This window comes from Sarcophilus harrisii, chromosome 1, assembly GCF_902635505.1.
Source record: "Sarcophilus harrisii chromosome 1, mSarHar1.11, whole genome shotgun sequence".
In the NCBI taxonomy this organism is placed as follows: domain Eukaryota; kingdom Metazoa; phylum Chordata; class Mammalia; order Dasyuromorphia; family Dasyuridae; genus Sarcophilus; species Sarcophilus harrisii.
The window spans coordinates 249,592,332-249,613,737 of NC_045426.1; the positions used below are offsets into that span (position 1 = coordinate 249,592,332).

A 21,406-nucleotide genomic window follows, 5' to 3' on the forward strand; every position below is an offset into this window, starting at 1 on the left:
TATCTTCAGAACAAAAGAATCAGTGGCACAATGCCTGGTACATGGTAGGCACTTAGCAAAGGTTTACTGATTTATAAATGGCACACATTTCTTCCACAGTCATTTATCCATGAATAGAGAGCTATTTTGAGAATACCAAATTCTGATCAACTCTACACAGCAAGCATTAACAGTGGACCAGAGAAATGGATTCATATTTATTTAGCTCTCCTGGTCAGAGATGTTACCATCTGCATAAAGAATACAATGGTTCCTGTTTGACTAGACCTAAGCCATATTCCCACAGAAAGGGGGAAAGAAAAACAATAAAAGAAGTCAAGAGGATAGAGGAGTTGAGTGCTTTCAACAATATGTCTGGGAGAATTCAGTATTTTCAAAGCACAAGGACATGGGATCTTGAAGTTAATCTAAACATTTACAAAACAGTTAAAAAAACTCTTCATTTCCTCATACTTTTACATAAAACATCTCTTTTATGAGTCATCTTTTTTTACACTGTATGTAGCACTCTGAAATAAGAAACAGCATGGCTCAGGCAAGGTGACCACATCAAAAGAATAACCAAGGGAAACTAGAAGAAAATTTGGCTTTTGAAATTAGTCCATACCTACCGGAACTTGAAGTCGCTGCAGTTTTTTCTTTTCCTTTGACAATTTCCTTTCCTTACTTCGAAGTTTTGCTTTGGTCCACACTGATTGGCACTTCTCTGAGGGTCTTGAAAAATCTATGGAAGACATGATTGAATTCAATAAAAAAGAAATGCAAGACTAAGGTCACTGTTTTGGAAAAAACTTTTTTTTTTTAAGTATGACTAGAACATAGAAAAAGATGGTAGGGAAATCAAAGGTAAAGACATCATGAAAATCAGGGAATATTTTAGACAGGTAATTTAGCATATAGATGGAAAGATATCCTTTCCTTGCCTTTACTTTTGCAGGTCTTCATCAATCTTTCTCCCTTGTGAGATTTAAAGCTGCCATTTTGGAGAAAGGCCCAGTTTCTACGAAGGGGATTGAACCAAAGGTATGTGTTTGGCTGGAGCGACGACTCTGACTTTGAATTGTTATTGCACTGGAGTGACCTTGCTGAGTTGTAGTTAAGGGATTTAGTTGTCTCCATCTGGACTTGGAAGTTACTCCTATCGGAAGAGTCCAAATTACACCTGGAGGGCAATTGTGAATGCCATTTTTTCTTCATGTTAAACACGCCAGTTTCATCATCCCCTTCTGAAAATGCCCAATTCACATAGCCACCTCCTGCTCTTAAACTGTCTCTCTGGAAAGGAAGTGAGGTCCCTTCCACTGATTTGGGGACAAAACAGCTAGTTGGTGGAAGAAGATCTCCACTGTTCTTTGTAATTGATCTATTTATGGAATCTTCATCAGAATCTTCAGCTGACTTTTTATCAACATCAGCTGATGTTTGACTATTCAGACAAATGGGCAAATTATCCTGATTGGCTTGTGGCTCTGTTGCCAACCAACCCAATACAGGTTCAGCTGCAGGTTTTGTAGAAGACACAGCCATGTCAGCTTCTGCGGAAAAAGAAGGCTTTGTTATATTGGGAGAAACCAGGAGAAATTGACTAAGCTTAGGAAGTGAGCCGCTGTTAAGGAACACAGTAACTGGACCACTTGGCGTTCCTTTCTTTTCCTGGTCCTCCTCTGGTCCTTGACTGTCCATGATCTCCAAAAAGGAACTCTTCTGTCTTCCAGAAAAGTGGTAGCTTCTCATCTGGCTCTGAAGCAAGGATGGAGGCATACTGTAATACTGACCCTTTATCTTCCCAGAGTTTTCCAAGCTGTTAAGCATCTCTGAGCAGATGACATTGCTCCAGCTGTGGGGGAGTTTTCTACAAGCAGTATATTTTGAGCTGGCCAACAGGGCTTCTTCCACTTGCAGGGTGTCAACAGCTGAAAGTACTTTCAGTGTGTCTACTGTCAGGGCGGAAAGGTCCTGCAGGTGTCCCACATGGCTGTCCAAAGAGAGCAAAGAGTCCTTTATGTAGGACACTCTCTCATTCACTTCTTTAAATTGGAAGTACACTTCTGCAACCCTGGAAAGTGGAGGAGGGGAAGAACACCAACAAATAAAACAAACCACTACCAAAAAAAAAAAAAATGGCTTTGCCCACCTTGCTTTCTATCTAGTTGATACAGTGCTGGACTTGAAGTCATGAGGATTTGAATTCAGATCTTGCCTCAGACATTTACTACCTCTGTGACCCTAAGCAAGTCACTTTAATCTTAGCCTCCGTTTTCCCATATGTAAAATGGAAATAAAAAGAACAATAATAATGTGTTTCCCCTTTCAAAATATTTTTTTTGCCACTTCAATTAACTTTCTGTCTGGAACCTTAATACTATGGATAGCCCTATACATTAATTTTTCCAGATCTTTCCTAATCCTGATTATCCCAAAGTTTTCATGAATAGAAAAAAATTCACTTGTTTCTCCTGACTAGGAGATTGATAAGTAATTATTAGGGAAATAAAAATGAAGACCATGACAGGTGCAAATTTTACTGTACTCTGGATGAATTAAGTCCTTTATATAACTCCTTTGTCACAAAACTGAATTTCTACACTCAATAAAAGTTTAATAAATGCCCTCAACCCTACTAGTAAAAGTAGAATTAGTGAGATGGGGTGGGGGTAGAGTTAGAGGAGTAGAAGAGAGGGAAGTAAGAGTTCTTTACAAAAGAAATATACACCACAGACAGACACAAGCCCCCTTCTAATAAATACACTTAATTAGTGTCTCTCTATTCAGGGTGCTGTCTCCTGCAATTCAAAACCAGTACAATATGAAGCCCAGTTAATGGAGACTCATTAAGTACCATTAGCAGCAGACATACCTAATGGATACAAACAAAACCACCAACTCTTCACAGCCACAGATAATATGTACAATATATAGACCTGCTAGAGGGATAACTTGGTTACTTTTACAATGTATTCTGCTTTTAGAGACATTTATTTTTAAAAGCTCTAATGTCCTATAAAATACATTTTAGCTAGAGTAGCATACTCCAGATGTATTAATTAAATACATCTCATCTTTTATTTGAGTCAATGCACTATTAAGTAAAAGTCTTATTGATATTCTGAAGCATTTGTTCTTATATTTGTTTTCAATTGTTTCTTCTCTGAGAAATGTTATGTCTCAGGGAGATATCACCTAGTGGCTTATTGTATTTACTTTAGGAAAAAATAATTTCTTCTCTATGTAGCTCTCTTTTATTTTAAAAAAAAAAGTATGAATAAAATAGCTCACTTAAGAATTATGTCATTTTGCATAATGTGCCAAAGAAATGACAATGACTAAAGCCACAGATTAATCAGGAAAATGAATATTGGGTCAAACATTCAGAGTCAAAAGGAAACATGGGCAAAATGATAGGCCTAGTAAAAAATGTAAAACAAAGTGGCCTAGTTACAAATTCATGATTTACCAGCTTCATATATCTATGTAGATAACTACTTCCTTCTAGTTCTCAACCTAAGATCTAGGATCCAAAGAACCCTAGCTACCCCACAATTATTTTGGGTTTTTTTTTTAATTTTCTTTTTTGTACTACCATCAATCCCCAGCTCCAAACAACCACCAAGCTAAGAGAAACTGACTCATTGCCCTTTTCATTCAGACCATGTTTCCCTCTTTCTTCAGTCTATATCAACTCATAACTCAGTTAATTCCATTTCAGACAATCTCTTACCAAATATATATATATATATATATATATACATACTTTTCAATCTTCTATTTTCCTCCCCTCTCTCTTAAAAATTTAGCAAAATTATCCCAGAAACCCATTCCATCTTTCTTTTTCCCCATCTTCTTTTTGGGGAAGCTATGCCAGAAAAGCACATTTTTTTTTGTCAAGCCCTACATAAGATGGAAAGGTTTAAAATGTGGGCCTAGTATCAGACTGTGTAACCATCAATCCAAAGTCTAAGCCTAGATGGTTGAGAGAATTCATCAATCATATGATATACTATGATGTTCATTTATTAAGATGTGAAGCTATTGACATCTCAATCTACAGAAGCAGTCCCAACATCATGGAAATCATAGAGGTTTTGAATTATTAAAATAGGTAAGAAAAAATCAAAAAGGGGAAAGGAGAAAGTAAGAAGAAAGCATTTGGCTTTAGTCTATCCAAATTATACCTGTAAAGTGGAATTTCTGTAGGATTTAATAGCACTGAAAATTATTTCCAAAGCTATATTTATAATTTAATTATTTTTATATTAAATTTAGTCCATGAAATATATTTAGCAACAAAGTTAATCATGAAAACACATATTTAAATACATTTTTAGAACCATTGGAATTCCTTTATTCGGATTTTCTTCAATCAATCTACAAAGAATAGTTTAGGTTATGTTCAGAATGGATTATCTAAAAGTTTTACTTGGGGTCATAGTTCATTATCTTTACTGCCTTTGAACATTAGAGACCATAAGTGACCCAAGGCACATTCTCGCAAAATTTGTCAGGGTTTGGGAAGCAATTAGTGAATGTATATAACACACATATGTTTATGCACATGTAAGTTTACATGGGCATAAAATTTCAACTAGATTTTAACTAATTAAACAAAAGAATTATATCATAGGATCATAGAGCTGGAATTGGAAGAGATGTCAGGGGTTATCTAATCCAAGTATCTCAAATTACAGATGAAAAAATTGAGATCAAGGGAGGTTAGGTGACTTCAGAGAGTTAATTTAAACCCAGATCCTCTAGTCTAGACTATCTTTTCATCCCATCCCAACCCATTACTCAACACAAACAAGGTATTACACTAAGGTTAAATAAATGGCAAATGTATGAGTAAACAAATCAACCAATGATGTCATAACATATTGTTATGAGTTAGATTTACACAGATCCAAAAATTCATGTGTGCCATATAATTTATATTTATGTGAACAAATCAATGGTTTGTTTTATTTTTTAAATGTGGAGTAAAAATATGCTATCCCTTAGCAAAATACCTGTACTCATACCAGTATTGGACAAATATTACCTACCACCTTAATAGGAAGAAGAAATAGAAGTTTGGGAAAGAGATCACAAGTGAGAGATTTCAGCTATCCAGACATCTGGTAGAGTGCCCTTTGTTTCCATCTCTCTATCTCTGTTTCTGTCTTACTCTCGCTCTTTCTTCTTCTTCCCTCCTTCCCTCTCTCCCTCCCTCCTTCCCTTACACACACACACACACACACACACACACACACACCTCTGTTCTCTGTGTCTCTCTCTCTCTTTCCATATTTCTCTATCTCCCTGATTCTCCGTATCTGTTTCTGTCCTCCCTCTCCTTCTGTACTTTCCTTCCTCCTTCCTTACTCTCCTCTCCTCTCCCTCCCCTTTCTTCCTTCCTCATATTCTCTCTCCGCTTCTGTCTATCTCTTACTCTCTATGTCTCTGTGAAATATTCAATGTTAGCAGTAAAGGGAGAGAAGAAATAAGAAAGGGATTGAGTATCATTAATGCTTTAGGAGTAAAATCTTTGACAAGCTACCCAAGGCAGGGAGCCTTCAGTTTAGGGGCTGTTCTGAACCATATCTCAAAGTGGTCAGTGACTCTTGGATAATAGAAGACAGTGGTAACAAATTCAAATAGAAACAGTAGCCATTAAACTGTATAGATTTAGAAACTCGCATATCAACATTATGTCTACTATATTTTTATTTTGTTAAAATATTTCCCATTTGCATTTTAATTTGGTTCCCAGTGCACTGTTGACATAGGAGATACAAAGAAAAAGAAAATACAGCCCTTGTCCATACAGAGTTTGGATAAACTCATAAGACTAAGGAGTTGGGAGGTATGGTAAAGGTGAATTACTTCAACTTAATCAATACAAATTTATTAAGCACCTACTTATCTGCAGGACACTGGAGCTAAGGATGCAAATACAATAAATGAAATAATGCCTACTCTAATAGAACTTACAACTAAACTTATGTCAACACTGTGCCTATAGACATCACTCTGGAAAGCAACTCCTTGACATATTAGCCCAACTACTACTTCTGAAGGTGCTACAGTCACATCTATTACAGATCCAGAAAATCAGTTTCTTGTCACTAAAGTCTGTGGCATTATCAAATGGCTCAACATTAGAAATATCTATTTTATCAGTAGAAATGACATTTAAAAGAGGTATTACTATCTGCTTTGCTAAGGATCACGGGAACCTTTCCAACCAACTTGCAACTGAAACATTCACTATGTCATCTCCATTAGAATGCGAATTTCTTAAGAGCAAAGTCAGTCCTATTTTTCTTTCTGTATCTTGAGTGTGTAGCATAGTTTGGCACATAAGTGTATGCTAAATGCTTCAATTATTCTGTCTCTGCCTCTATAGCCTTATTTTTCTCTCCCTTTCTCTCTGTCTGTCTATGTCTTCATCCACCCTGAACCAAAAGCAGCAAGGAAGAAAACAGCATTTGTCCAAAAAACAAAACAAAACAAAAAAAAAAAACAAAAACAAGGAATTCATCAGCCAACACATTTTTTTTAAAAAAGAAATATGTCTATGACAGAAGCAACACCAAGTAACAAAAGATGGATATAAGAGTGTGGCACAGAGCAAACATTGATTCTTCATCAGGAAACAGTGAGTTCAAATCCTCAGACACTATATTGCAATAGGCGAGCTGATCTTTCCTCCTCAGATTCCTAATTCATTAAGTAATAGGTAATAGCACCTGACAACAAAGTTGTGCGGCACAAACAAAATCACACATACAAATACTCTGCAAGCCTTCATATGTTATCCTAAATACTAGCTCATATTATTATTTAAATCTCAGGACTTAAAAAAAATAGTAATTGACAGATATGATTGTTAAGCCACTGTCAGTGATGTTTCAAAAATCATGAGAAAGAAGTACCATAAAAATATGGAAGAGAAAATGTCCCAGTTTTCAAAAAAGGGAGGAAAAAACAGTCTTCAAACTATATAGGTCAGTAAGCTTGGCTTCAGTTTCTGGGAAAATTCTAGAATGGATCATTAAAGAAACTTTTGGAGAACATCTCAAGTAGCAAAGATTAAAGATTCAGGGAAATTTTATCAAGAACAAGTTACAACAAACTAACCTCATTTCCTTTTTTTGACAATAATATTAAAAAAGTAGATGAGGAAAATTTTGTTGATATAATTCACCTAGTTTTTAGGAAAGCTTTGGAAAAGGAATTTCATTGTATTTTTGTGTAGAAAATGGAAAGATTTGAATTATATGATAATACCATGAATAGGATTCAAAACTGCCTGGATGAACAGATTCAAAAAGTGATTACCAATGGTTCCAGGTGATCATAACAGGAACTAGTGGAGGGGACTTGTGTTTGGTCTTGTGTTGTTTAAATTTCTTTTTGAAATTTGGTATGTGGCCATCAACTCTATAGATAATATACAGCTGGGAAGAACAGGTAACACATTTAATAAGAGTCAAGGTGCCAAAAGCATCCTGAGAGGCTAGAGCACTGGAATACATCAAGCAAGATGGGGATATCCAATAGGGATATTTGTAAAATCTTATACTTGGGTACAAAAAAAAAAAAAATCCACTCCATAAATTTAAGATGGAATATATTGGTCAGCCTGCCATCTGGGGGAGGGGGTGGAGGGAAGGAGGGAAAAAATTGGGACAAAAGGTTTTGCAACTGTCAATGCTGAAAAATTACCCATGCATATAACTTGTAAATAAAAAGTTATAATAAAAAAAAATCAATAAAAAATAATAAGATGGAACCCAAGGCATAGAGAGCAATTTTTCTGAAAGAGATGAGGAAGGGAGTATGGGGAACTAGAGAGAAAAGAGTTATGAACTACAAGCTCAATATAAGTCAGTAGTAGAGGCAGCAACTCAAACGAACTCTCCCAACATGCCCCTCCAAATAACTTTAAAATGCCACCTCAAATAGAATTCTGAAATGGCAAAGCCAAAAAAGGTCAGAGTAAGCTATTTTTCTAGAATAAAACAAAGTAAGAGATATGCAAGAGAGGTCTGGGACACTGAACGGACCAAAAGGAGCAGCCTTGGAGGAGGATGCAACAGCAGCCTCAGCAGCTTTAGGAACCATCAACCCAGAGATAGTGAGTGAGTTGGAGAACTGGTCAGAAAGACTTTCAGGGACCTTTTGTTCGCACTGGGTACAGGACCTGGCATTGTTTATCAATTCTATTGTTCATACACAGTTCTAGGTTGTAGTTCCAGGATAGAGAAGAACACTTTTGATCAATCACAAGGGATCAGGGCAAAGATGAGCACTGGAGCTTGCAGCTGAAGTGAAGCAAAGGTACTTCCTTGGTAAAGATCACAGCTCTCCAAATTGTACCATACCCCTCTCCAAATCATACCACCTTGGAAATATTAAAAATTTATAGACCCCCCCTACAAAACCACCTTTGAAAACAACAATATGAAAGAGTCTGAAGCTTAGGACACCCTAAGGTAAGCAGAGCCAATTTTAGCATAAAATTCAAAGTCGAGAAGTAGGCTGGAATATTGAGCAAACAATAACACCAAAGAATTTGACCATTAAAGGTTACTACATTGACAGAGAAGACTAAGATGTAAAGTAAAAACAGCTACAAGCTAAGCCTTAAAGAAAAATGCTAACTGGACACAAACCCAACAAGAATTCTGAAAGGAAATTTTTTTAAAAGAATGAAGAGTGGTAGAGAAAAAAATGGGAAATAAAATGAGAGTGGTGGAAGAAAATTATGAAAATAAAATTAAAAACTTGGTAAAAGAGACACAAAAATTTCTCCAAAAAAAAAAGTTTAAAAGAAACAGAAGAGTCTAATGGTAATAATAATAATAATAATAATAATAATAATAACAAAAAACAACCCAAAAATTCACTGAAGAAAAGAACTCTTTACAAAGTAGAATAAATAGGCCAAACAGAAAAGGAGATATACATCTCACTAAATAAAATAATTCCTTAAAAACACAAATTGGGCAAGTGGAAGCTAATGACTCCAGGAAACATCAGAAACAATAAAATAAAGTAAAAAATGAAAAACAATGTGTGTGTGGGGGGGGGGGGGAGAATGTGAAATATCTCAATGGAAAAACAAATCAGAGATAATTTAAGAATTAATGAATTACCTAAAAGCCATGATCAAAAAAGAGTCTAGAAATAACTCATATTTTAAATCTATAGAGTAAAATAGAAATTGAAAGAATCCATCAATCACTTCCTGAAAGAGATGGCAAAACAAAAATTCTTAGAAATATTATCGCTAAATTCCAGAACTCCCAAGTCAAAGTAAAAATACTGCAAGAAAGAAACAATTCAAATATAGTCCCACAGTCAGGATCACAAAAAAATTAAGCAGCTTCCATATTAAAGGGGCAGAGAGCATGAAATATGATGTTATGGAAAGCAAAGAAGCTAAAATTACAACCGAGAATTACTTCCTCAGCAGAACAAATTATAATTGGAAAGGAAGGGAAGAACAATTAGATAAAAGACTTTCAGTCATTAATGGAAAAAAAATACCAAAGTTGAATAGAAAATTTAACATTCAAACAATGTTCAAGAGAAACATAAGAGTATCCATGAAAGAAAAATCAAAAGAAACTCAATAAGATTACATTCTTATATGAGAAGCTGATACATATAACTCCTAAGAATTTTACCATTATTAGAGCAATTACATGGAATTTACATAGAGAGGGTCGATGTGAGTTGATTATGTTGGAATAATCGGGGGGGAGGGGGGGGAAGGAGACAAAAGAGTGACAAAGATATGCACTGAGAGAAATAAAAAAGATGAAGAAGAATGGGAAAAATCCTCTCACATAAAAGGGGCACACAAGCAATAGCTTTTACAATGGAGGGGAAAACTGGCGATGAAGCAGTTAATTCTTTAACCTCATTTTCATCAGAATTGAGTCAAAGAGACAATATATTTCATACTCAGCTGGGTATAGAAATTTATCTTACCCAAAAGGGAAGTAGGGGCAGGGGATAAAAGAAAGCAGGAGTTGATAAGCAGGGCAACAGGTTAAGAGAGGAAATGGTCAAAAGCAAAACAGATTTTTGAAGAGGGACAGGATAAAAAAAGAGAAAAGAATAAACAGAAGAAATAGGATAATGGGAAATACACAGTGAGTAATCATAACTGTAAATGTGAATAGGATGAACTCACTCATAGAAAGTGGATAGTAGAATGGATTAAAAACCAGAATCTAACAATACATTACTTACAAGAAACACATATGAAGCAGCAAAATACACACACAGAGTTAAAATAAGGAGCTAAAGCAGCTGAAGTAAAAAAGGCAAGGGTGGCAATCATGATCTCAGACAAAGCAAAAATAAAAACAGATCTAGTTAAAAGAGATAATCAGGGAAACTACATTTTTGCTAAAGAGTATCAAAGACAATGAAATAATATAAAAAAATTTTACAATTTTACAAGAAGTTTATCTGACAAAGGCTTCATTTCTTAAATATTTGGGTAACTGAGTCAAATTAATAAAAATGAATCATTCCCTAATTGATAAATGGTCAAAAGATACGAACAATTTTTAGAAGAAGAAATCAAAATTATCTGTAGTAATAGGGGAAGAAATGCTCTAAAAAAACTAGCAATTAGAGCAATGCAAATTAAAATAACTCTGAGGCACCATCTCACCATTTGTCAGAAATGACAAATACTAGAGGAGTTATGGGAAAATAGATATACTAATGAAGTGTTAGTGGAGTTGTGAATTGGTTTAACCTTTTTGGAAAATAATTTGGAACCACGCTCAACAGCTACAAAACAGTGCATACCTAATGACCTAGCAAATACCACTAGTAGGTCTACTTCCCAAAGAGATCAAAGAAAAAGGGAAAAGATGTATGTGTATAAAAACAGTGATAGCAGTTCTTTTATGGTGGTAAAGAATAGGAGATAGGATGATCATTAATTGGGTAATGGCAGATATTGTAGTATAAGATTATGATGGAATATTACCACAAGAAATGATGAGGTAGATGGTTTCATAAAAACCTGGAAAGACCTACATGAACTAATGCAAAGTGAAATACAGAATTGGGAGATCATTGTACACAGTAAGAGTAATTTTGTAATGGTGATCAATTGTGGAAGATTTAGCTACTCTAATCAATGAAATAATCTAAGATAATTGCAAAAGACTCCTGATCAAAAATGTTATCTATCTCTAGAAAGAGAATAAATTCTTCAGTATAAACTGAAGTATAATTGTTCTTTTTGATCCCAGAGCCAAAAACAACAATGGTAGTTGTTGTCAAAAGGCCAATTTAGGCTTGATTTTAAGAAAAACTGTCTATATCCACTGGTGCTCTCCAAAAATGAAATGGGCTGTTTTAGATAGATATTGGGTTCCCTCTCTTTAGAGGTCTTCTGGTAGAGCCTGGAGGACAACTTTGCCTACTATATTATTGTGGGGAAGCCTTTTATATAAGGATTGGCATAAACAACTGTTGGGTCCCTTTCAACTCCCAAATTCCATGGTTCTGTGAAGTTATGTGGAGGGTTTCCCAGTCACAATGACAGTTCAACACGTCAAAAATGGCCCATTTTCCCAATATTAGTTACAGTGAGGGAAACAATTTGTGACCATGTTGTTAAAACAAAGTTTTCTGGATAGACCAAGGATGAGCAATGTGGCTTTGCTCTCAGCTGCCAAAAAAATAAAAATAAAAATAACAACAACAAAAAAAAAAAACCATCATCAATGCATTAAAATTCTTTTATTGGGAAACTTAAAAATATTAGTAGCCTAATGAATCATTTTCAACCAATCTTCTGACTATCTTGGTCCCCCACAATCTATTATTTTATTTTGTTGACAGTTAAGTTTTAAGAAAAGGAAAAAAAAATAAACCTTACCTTTCAGAGGTCACTCGTATTCTTTCCCCACAGCTAGAATTCAGGCTCTCTGTCTTCTCATGAAAGTATTCTTTCACACATTGTTCCTCAAAAGCATGGAGTTTCTTGAGTTCCTCTTTACTTAGGTAGAGTTCTGAAAAAAATGAGATAATATATAACACCAATCATGTAGACAGGGTCTTAGGGAGGGAAAGAGAGAAGGAGAGAGGGAGGGAGGGAAGGAGGGAAGGAGGAAGTTTTTTACAACTCAGCATAAAAATCCTATTAATCCATAGTTAAGAATTTACACAATTAATTATGAGACATTTTAAAGGAGGAGAATTCTTCATGATTTCTGTGTTAAGAAATACCAGTTGAGTCAGAAAAAACTTTAGATTTGTCACAACTAAATTCTCAGGGTCCCCCAATATCAGGAGCCTGGATAGATAGTGCATGTCTTCTGGTTAATGTCCACCTGATGGCACTATAGTCCTGTGTTTAACACTAGTTACATGATTAGTAGTCAGAAGCCCAGTTCCACATGCAGAATGTACAAGGAAAACTGGCCAAGCAAATACATCTATACATAGTCAGAAATTCAGTGGCACAGAATGCTACATTCATGGGATGAGGGCCCTGATCACAATAGGCTCAGGATACACTTTGTTCTAAATGTGATCCATTCCTATACAATCCAACAAGCAAAAACTGCAAGTCAGTGACTGGCAAATTCCTAGAGAAACCTTAATACACACAGCCCCTGAAGGGCAAAACTGTTCTGCAGCCTATCATTGGGTTTGCTTCATGCTGAACTTATAACATGTACCTTAGATTCAAAGACTTTTAAATTAACGAGAGGGGCATCAGATTCTAAATGAATTAAGCAATTCCAAGACTAGAGGTATAAGGGGAAGTTTAGGAGGGGAGTAGAGAGCAGATGAGAACAAACTCTGCCTACCAGTAAGCCAAGGATCCTAATTCTGCTTCTTTTAAACAAATAGTGGTAGAATGAGGTCCACCTGTCATTAAATCTCCAAGGCACTGATTTAAATGCAAAATCTCTCAGAATTTTGCTGAGAGTATTCAGAGTATATAGTATATAGTTTGAACAGCTAGGTGGAACATTGTATAGAGCCAAGACTGGAGTCAGAAAAACTCCTCTTCCTAGCTGTGTGACCCTGAGCAAAACACTTAACCCCTTTGCCTCAGTTTCCTCATCTGTAAAATGAGTTGGAAAAGAAAATGGAAAACCATTACAGTATTTTTGCCAAGAAAACCAAATGAGGTCATGAAAAGTTGGACCAGACTGAACAAGAACGTATTAGGATGAGATTTCAGAGAATTTCTTATCCTCTGATAATAACAGAATCAACAGGGAGACATCATACAAAGTAATCTCATAGTAATTAATAATGGAACTTAGAATTATTGGAATATTATTACATAATAATATAATGAGTACAACTTTCTTCTGGCCACTGGATCTGACATTAGAAAGATTTGAGTTCAAATTCAACCTCAGATACTTACTGTATCCCTGGCAAACTCTCCCTGTCTCAACTGTAAAATGATAATAATAATACCCATTTCAGAGGGTTGTTGTGAAGATCAAATGAAAAAAATGTTTATACAGTGCTTAGTGCAGTGCTTGGGATACAGTAGTATCTTAAAATATGCTAACAAGCCTTCCTCTTTATTGTCTACTCAACTACATTTCTCAGCCAATTCACAACTAAAATTGAAAGGGATCTCAGAAGCTCTCTAATCCATCGCCTTCATTTTTTAAAGAAGGAAACTGAGACCCAGAGATAATTTAAGTGACTTTCCCAATGTCATGCCTAAGTAGAAGCCATAACAAAGCATGATCTGAATTTGTATTTATTTTGTATTTACTTATTGTCTATGTACGTTATTTCCCTTCCCTTTTCCTTCTCAAAAGAATGGAAATTGGTTGTGGGCAGGGGGTGGTCTAGAGTCTACAGCAGTGCCTAGCATATAGCAGAAATTTAAATAAAGTTTGTTCATCTCGACTATATGTTTGTGAAAGCTTGGAAATTGGGGATGATCAGCCTAGTTCAGGATCTATTCCTCCTCCATTGTAAACAGGCTAAATTAAAGCAATCAAAACATTCTCTTTTTCTCCCTCTCCTTCTCTTTCTGTGTGTGGATAGATATCTATCTATATCTATTTATCTATCTATGTTACATATTCCAGAAGAAACATTGTAGACAAACAGATGTTCTTCTGACTAGAAAACAGCAGAGCCATTGAGATAAAAATTTCAATTCTTATAAGCAGTGTCCTAATCTAGAGGCATTAAAAACAATGATAAGCTTTTCTGGAGAATTTTTACAAGGAGATAAATTACTAACACCCCAGACTCCCAGGTTTGTATAAAGAAATAAGTAATAAAAGCTATGAACCTATTGGCAATGAAGCAGGAGGGAAACTGATTCCTTTACTGAAGCTGTGTTCCCTTTAAGATTATCACTCTGAAACTGTGTTCCCTTTTAAATTATCATTCTTAGAGATTGTGTCCCCTTTTCTGATCTCAAAGATCAGGATCTCCCAGGCACCAAGGAGTCTAAAGATAGGGCGCATCCTCCCAGACAAAGAGAAACAATACTATTCAGGGACAAATCAACTCCCATAGAAATTCTAAATTCTCATCCAATTGAGGAATCCTGGTCTGATCAGCTCTGGCTGTTCCAGGCCTCACCAAGATGCTCATGTAACAGCTTCCCTCAGCTAAGCTCTTTGCAGATAGTCAAGCAATTTGCTAGGACCCTGCCTGCTGAGCATTCTCTCATCGCCAAAACTTCATTTCCCAATAGGTCTCTGCCACTATAGAAGTCAGGCTCTTAGCAAACTGACTTCCATACAATAATAAACTTTCATTTTGCAACTAATAATTCAGGAATAAGTGAATTCTTTCGCTTTTAAACCTGTGGCCGATTAAAGGGAATTTTTAACAACTCTCTTATTGCCACTAATCACATCATCACCAGGAATTGAGGGGATTCAAACCTCATCAGCAGGACAGGGCACAAGATGAGAGGGATTATTAGGTAGGGTACTATCCTGGATAGCAGTAAAGCTGATGTCACCAAATATATCATTTGTCTAAGAGTTAGCTTTGAAGGAACCACATTCATAGTGGTAGATAGGTGATCTTTTATGTTATTTTTGTTTTGAGGAGGAAGGGGAATTTTTAACTAAAGACAATTCAGGGGAAAGCCATTCAGGAATCCATTGACCAAAGAGTATTTATAAAGCACCTCTTGTGTGGCAAAGTACTATGTCTACTAGGCCTTGGGACCAAAAGAATAAAAATGAAAGTTTCCAACCCTGAGGAGCTTGCATTCTATCCAAGGAAATCACAGGGAATAACAAACAAGCAAAAAGAAAATAAAATCAAGATAAATGGGAGTAGGAGAGATAAAAAGGGAGATCAGGAGAAGTTTCATATAGAAAATGGCAAGTGAAAACATTTTTTGAGAAAACCAAGGAGGCTATAAGGTTAAGATAAGATGGGATGCATTCCAAGCTTGGGAAATAACAGTACAAACCAAGGAAATTGGAAGTGAATTATTGTCTGTGAGGGGCAGCAAGAAGGTCATTTCAGCAGGGTTTAGAATCCTGGAAGATAAGCAAAGTATGATAAGGTTGTCAAGGTGAGTTGGGGCTAGGTTGTGACAGGCTACAAAAGTCAAGCAGAGAAACTTATATTTGACCATAGAGACAAAAGCTTTTGTTCAATCATTTTCAATCGTGACTGAAAGTTTTCTTGGCAAAGATAGTAGAATGGTTTGCCATTTCCTTCTCCAGCTTATTTTATGGATAATAAAACTGAGGCAAAAAGGTTAAGTGACCTGCCCAGGGTCATACAGGTAAGAAGTGTATAAAGTTAGATTTGAACTCAAGGAAAATGAGTCTTCCTGACTCTAGGTTCAGCGCTCTATCCATTGTACCAGTTGACAAATAGTTAATTACATTGTGAGGCAACAGCTAGACATTGGAAAAATCACTTTGGCAGCTATGCAGAAGCTGTACCTTGCCTTCTCATTCTCCTCAAAGTCCAGCAAGTATACCCAAGTGGATTTAACTAAGCATTCTTTTACATAGGATACAAACATGAGTAAATCTGTCCTTTAATTAGGTCCACAAAAGTTTTGTAACAACCAGTAATTTATATCTATGGGATAACTCAGAATGTATTTTCTGGTTCTCAACCAGAAAGTCCCCCACATACATATCTTGAAACACAAAAACTTCTTTCAAAACCAGCCCCAGACTCATTGATTTTTTATAATCACTACATCATACTACCTTTACCCCAAAATAAGATTCTCTACTTATCAAAAGGCAAACAAAAATTAGTTTATTCATTTTCTCCATTACTACCTTAAATCTTCATCTCATTTCTGCCTGTTCAAAGTTTTTTTTTTCCTTTTTAGGAAAGTGGCCACATCATGGATATTACTTTTTCAGTCCTAGATGGTAATGAAACAAGTTTTGGGGTTTCTGTAGGAATCTTCACTTTCAAATCCTCCTTTTTCTATTTTTCTTCCTCCTCTTCTTCTTCCCTCCTCCTCCTGCTGCTTTTGGTATTGGTGCTGCTACTACTATTATTACTACTTACTACTATTACTGTAGTATTACTACCACTCCTACTGTTGCTGCTGCTGCTACACTGATATTTGTATTCATGGACAATTAGTAGCACTTTGTCCACAAACATTTATCATAATTTTTCCTTTATTTAAAATAATCAAGTAATTCTACTCTTCATTCTACTACTCTTCATTTAGTCATCACCAACAGTCATATACCCCATAGTGAAATAATTTGAAGGATTTGTTCAGATGTTGCTATTTTCCAATCACTATTTAACTATCCCTTATCCTACTATTATATACCTACATTTCATCTGCAATGAGTTGTGTCACAACCCTCATCTCACTGCCTTTCATTTTTCTTTTCAAGTCAAAAAGCTAACCAATACTTACTTAATCCAACATCACCTTCTTCTTGATCCAATTCATTTGGGTGATGATTTCGACGATGGCAGAAACAACAGAATAGGAGGCATATATGGCTCAATAAGATGAAAGGTGGAGGCAGCCATGGTTTCTCATGATAAGTCATGATGTATCGGTAGCGATTATATTTCCACAGTTTATCTGAAATGGCCTTCATTTGATAGTAAACATTGCTATGAAAGGAAGCAAGAAAGGCAATTCTGACATGTTCAAGCTCACTGTTTTCCAATTTTTATGAGAGATCTGGTTCATTATATCCTAAAAACATTATGCTAGTGAAACAAATACCCAATGGCCTTATATTTTCTACTTTCTACCAGTCAATCTTGAAAGCATGTTAATATGGAAGTTATATAAAGGACAGAAATTACAGTCAAAGAGAAACTATTTTAATCCTTCGATATCCTGAACAGAAACTATTCTCTAGTACTCACTAAGCATCAATTTAACTTAAGGAAAATCCAAATGATTGAAATTCATTGGGTGGGTTGGGGAAAGTAGGAAAGTATACACCAGAGATTTGTTAAATCATTTACACAATTTTCAATATAGGAGTTCCACTTAATTAGTAGCCCTTGCATGAATTAATCCAAACTCCAATGATCATGTATTAATTTTATTATTTTAATGCAGTTAATTTAATTCTATGAACTGCCCCCAAGAGAAAAGATATTCTTATGTGTATAGAGGAATTTAATGAAATTATGTCAGACAGAGAGCTTCTTATAGGAAAGAAAAATGGAAAAGGACTTTGAACTTCAGTTTCAAGACAATGAAAATGGTAGAACTAGATGCTTCATTTAGTATCATTCAACAAATATGTATTAAGTCCCTATTTATGTCTAATGCCCTATTCAGTGTTCAAGGAGCTTACAATTTTGATCTCTAAGCTCCCTCCTGACTAAAATTTTACATTTGAGTACATATGATTTTGATTTGATTACATTCCTAAGTTAACTACTTAACTTAATGATACTTGAAATCTGAACCACCCCACCTAGCACTTTATTAAAAATTACTCTATTATCCACCACTTATTTCATGAATACTAATTCTGTCTATTCAACAAAAGTCTAAATTTCTCAAATGCAGAAGGAATAATTTACATATATTTTTATAGCTTTCTCTCTCCTACTCTGCTTGTGTCAAACTTCACAGATATCCAGGAACAAATTTTTAGCACACCACTAGGCACAGCATCCTATTTGTCTTTGTATACTTAGAACTTAGAACAATACTTTGCACATAGCCAGTGCTTAATGTTTGTTTTGTTGAACAGTAAATGAATACAATAAGCAGAATCATGGAATCTTCAAATTGGAAGACTATGTAGTAAAAATTCTACCCAATATAGAAATTTTCTCTACAATATTCAAGACAAAAACTGGGACCCATGATGAAGGACTCACTCAGTACTTTATAAGGCAATCTATTCTGTTTCTGGAGATCTCTCTTTCATATAGTGAGCTTAAATAAATATACTTTCCTGTAATTTCTTCTGTCCTCCAAATCAAAAGGTAATAATTATGATAATGATTCTAAGAATAATATTTATGTAGCATTTACTTCTGCCAGACACTATACTACATGCTTTACAATTTTCTCATCTGATCCTCAAAAAAACCTTTGGTAGTATTATTATCCCCATTTTAGAGATGGGGTAACTGAAGTAAAATAGTAGTTAAATGAATTGTCCAGAGTCACATAGCTAGCAATTATCTGAAACAGAATTGAACTCCGGTGTTCCTAACTCCAGGCCGAGTGCTCTATCCACTTTCAGTAATGATTTATATGACATCATTTCAAATATTTGAAGATAGTGAGCATAACCTACACACACACAGGTTTTTAATCTAGGTAGTCTAAAACTTAGACAAATTATTATACTTAGATGTATCTTTATACTGACTGATAAAATATTTGATGAAAAGGTGAATGAATACATCTAGAAATCTTACTTTAGAATTTGTCATGGATGAAGTATATTTGTCAATATTCCTATCGTAGATTTTTATGAGGGAAAAAAAAACAATCAGTCTCATTGTTGTGATCACAGTTTTATCAATGGAACAATTTTCAGTTGGGAAATCAAAGTACAAAGATCACTGTCTCTCCATTGTGAATACTGAGCATTATCTCAGGACATATTAGGATTTTTTTTTCATTATCTGCTACAGATAATCACAGAAAAACTTCAGGATCTTTTGATCTCAGGCTCAACAAAATGGTAGAAAAAAAATCACAAAATCAGTGTAAAAATACCTCAGAGGTCAATCTATAACTGAACAATTATCTATGGTAAACATTTCTAAATAATCATTCAGTCTATGCTTGAAGAATTCCAGTGAGGGAGAACACTGAGGTACTTCAGTTTACTTTTTTGACAGTTTTAATTGCAAGAAAAGCCTTTATAAATAAAGAATGGTTTCTCCTCAGAAGTCACCAAAATGGTCATTTGTGTCCTGGGGCACAAAACTCATTACAGAATTGACCAGCTGTTAGAAGTAAAAGATGACATTTATCTTGTTAGGCAAATACAGACTTTCTACATTCCTCACCCCTAACAACTCTTTGAAGCATTTGCACATGGGAAAAAAAAATAACAAATTACTTCCAAACCATCACTTATTAACATATTCTATTTCTTTCTTGTAATATAGCAACTCCTTTTCTCAGTCCTATGCTCTTTACATAAGATCTCAGATCCTCTACTTATTTCTAGTTGAACTCTTAGCAAGATCTCGTCTCTTCAAATTGCTCTGTGATTCCAATACTTCTTTTATTAAGTAAAAATTTTTATTTTATTCTTTCTAATTACATGTAATAATGATTTTAACATTCTTTTTTTTTAATTTTGAATTCCAAATTTTCCTCCTCTCTCCCCCCTCACTTCCCTGAGAAGACAAGCAATTTGTATATTTTATACATTTTTACATATTTTACACATACATTTTATATGTATATATTAGCCATGTCACAAAAGAAACTACTGGCCAAAAAAAAAAAAATGCTATGATCCATATTCACACTTCATTAATTCTTTCTCAAGAGCAGGAATGGGGAAACTTTTCTGCCAAGGGCATTTGGATATTTATAACATTTGTATGCCATACAAAAATAATCAATTTATAGAATTCAAGTTGTTGTACCTAGCTTTCAGCTCATTACCACTTGGGGTTGCCTTTGCAAATTATTTCACAGGCCTTATATGGCTCTCTGGACAGATGTTCCCTACCTGTACTCTAGTGGTTGATATCATTTTTCATCCTAAGTCTTTCAGAATTGTCTTGGATCACTGTATTGCTGAGAATAGCCAAGTCATTTACAGTTGATCATCTTATATTAGCAATATACAAAATTACTCTATATAAAGTTTTCCTGGTTCTGCTCACTTTACTTTTTTTTATATATATATGTCTTTTTTTGGTTTTTCTGAAATCTGCCTGTTCATTTTTTTAGAGCACAATAGTCTTCCATCACAATTATACACCAAAACTTGTTCAGCCATTCCCTAACCGATGGGCATCTCCTCAATTTTCAATTCTTCGCTCCCACAAAAAGCTGCTATAAATATTTTCCTTTTCTTTCTTTTTAATCTCTTAGGAATACAGACATAGTAATAATGGTTTTGATGAGTGAAAGAGTATGCACAGTTTTGTAGCCCTTTGGACATAACTCCAAATTGTTGTTCCAGAATGGCTGGATTCATTCACAACTCTACCTACCAACAGTGCATTAACATCCCAATTTCTCCACATCCTCTTCACTATTTGTCATTTTTCTTTTCTGTTATATTAACCAACTTGATAGGCATGAATCAGTATTGCAAAGTTATTTTTATTTGTATTTCTGTAATCAATGTTGATTTAGAAAATGTTTTCATATAACTATAGATAACTTTGATTTCTTCTGAAAACTGCCTGTTCATATCCTTTGACCATTTATCAATTGGGGAATGACTTATATTTTTATAAATTTAACTCAGTTCTCTATATATTTGAAAAGAGTCTTTTATCATAGAAACTTTATGTAAAAAAAAGAAAAGTATGTTTTCTCCTTTCCTTCAAATCTTGACTATACTAGTTTTATTTGTGTAAAACCTTTTTAGTTTCATGTAATCAAAGTTATCACTTTACATTCTGTAATGCTCTCTCTCTTCTTTGATCATAAATTCTTCACTTATCCATAGATCTGACAGATAAAATTTTCCAAGCTCCCCTAATTTGCTTATAGTATTCTCCTTTATATTTAAATCATGTATTTTGACCTCATCTCAGTGTGAGTTGGTCGGTCTATTCCTAGTTTTTGCCAAACTGTTTTCCAGTTTTCCAAGCAATTTTTGTTGGATAATGAGTTATTGTCCCAAAATTTTGGGTTTATCAAACACTAGATTATTATTTACTACTGTGCATTGTGTATCTAATCCAGTTCACTGACCTACCACTTTATTTCTTAGCCAGTATCATATTGTTTTGATGATTACCATTT

At 34.8% G+C, this 21,406-nt stretch overlaps 1 protein-coding gene across 2 annotated transcripts in view; it reads right to left on the reverse strand.

Annotated features, from left to right (window-relative positions):
• TRPM6 (transient receptor potential cation channel subfamily M member 6) overlaps positions 1-21,406 on the reverse strand; it is a 161,102-nt gene that overhangs the window by 40,945 nt on the left and 98,751 nt on the right. For both annotated transcript variants that reach the window (XM_031939567.1, XM_031939578.1), the window contains 4 exons: positions 16,886-17,091; positions 11,897-12,029; positions 924-2,056; positions 612-724 (listed from right to left, as the gene is read on the reverse strand). In XM_031939567.1, coding sequence (XP_031795427.1) covers positions 612-724; positions 924-2,056; positions 11,897-12,029; positions 16,886-17,091 — 1,585 coding nt within the window. The remainder of the gene's footprint in view (positions 1-611; positions 725-923; positions 2,057-11,896; positions 12,030-16,885; positions 17,092-21,406) is intronic.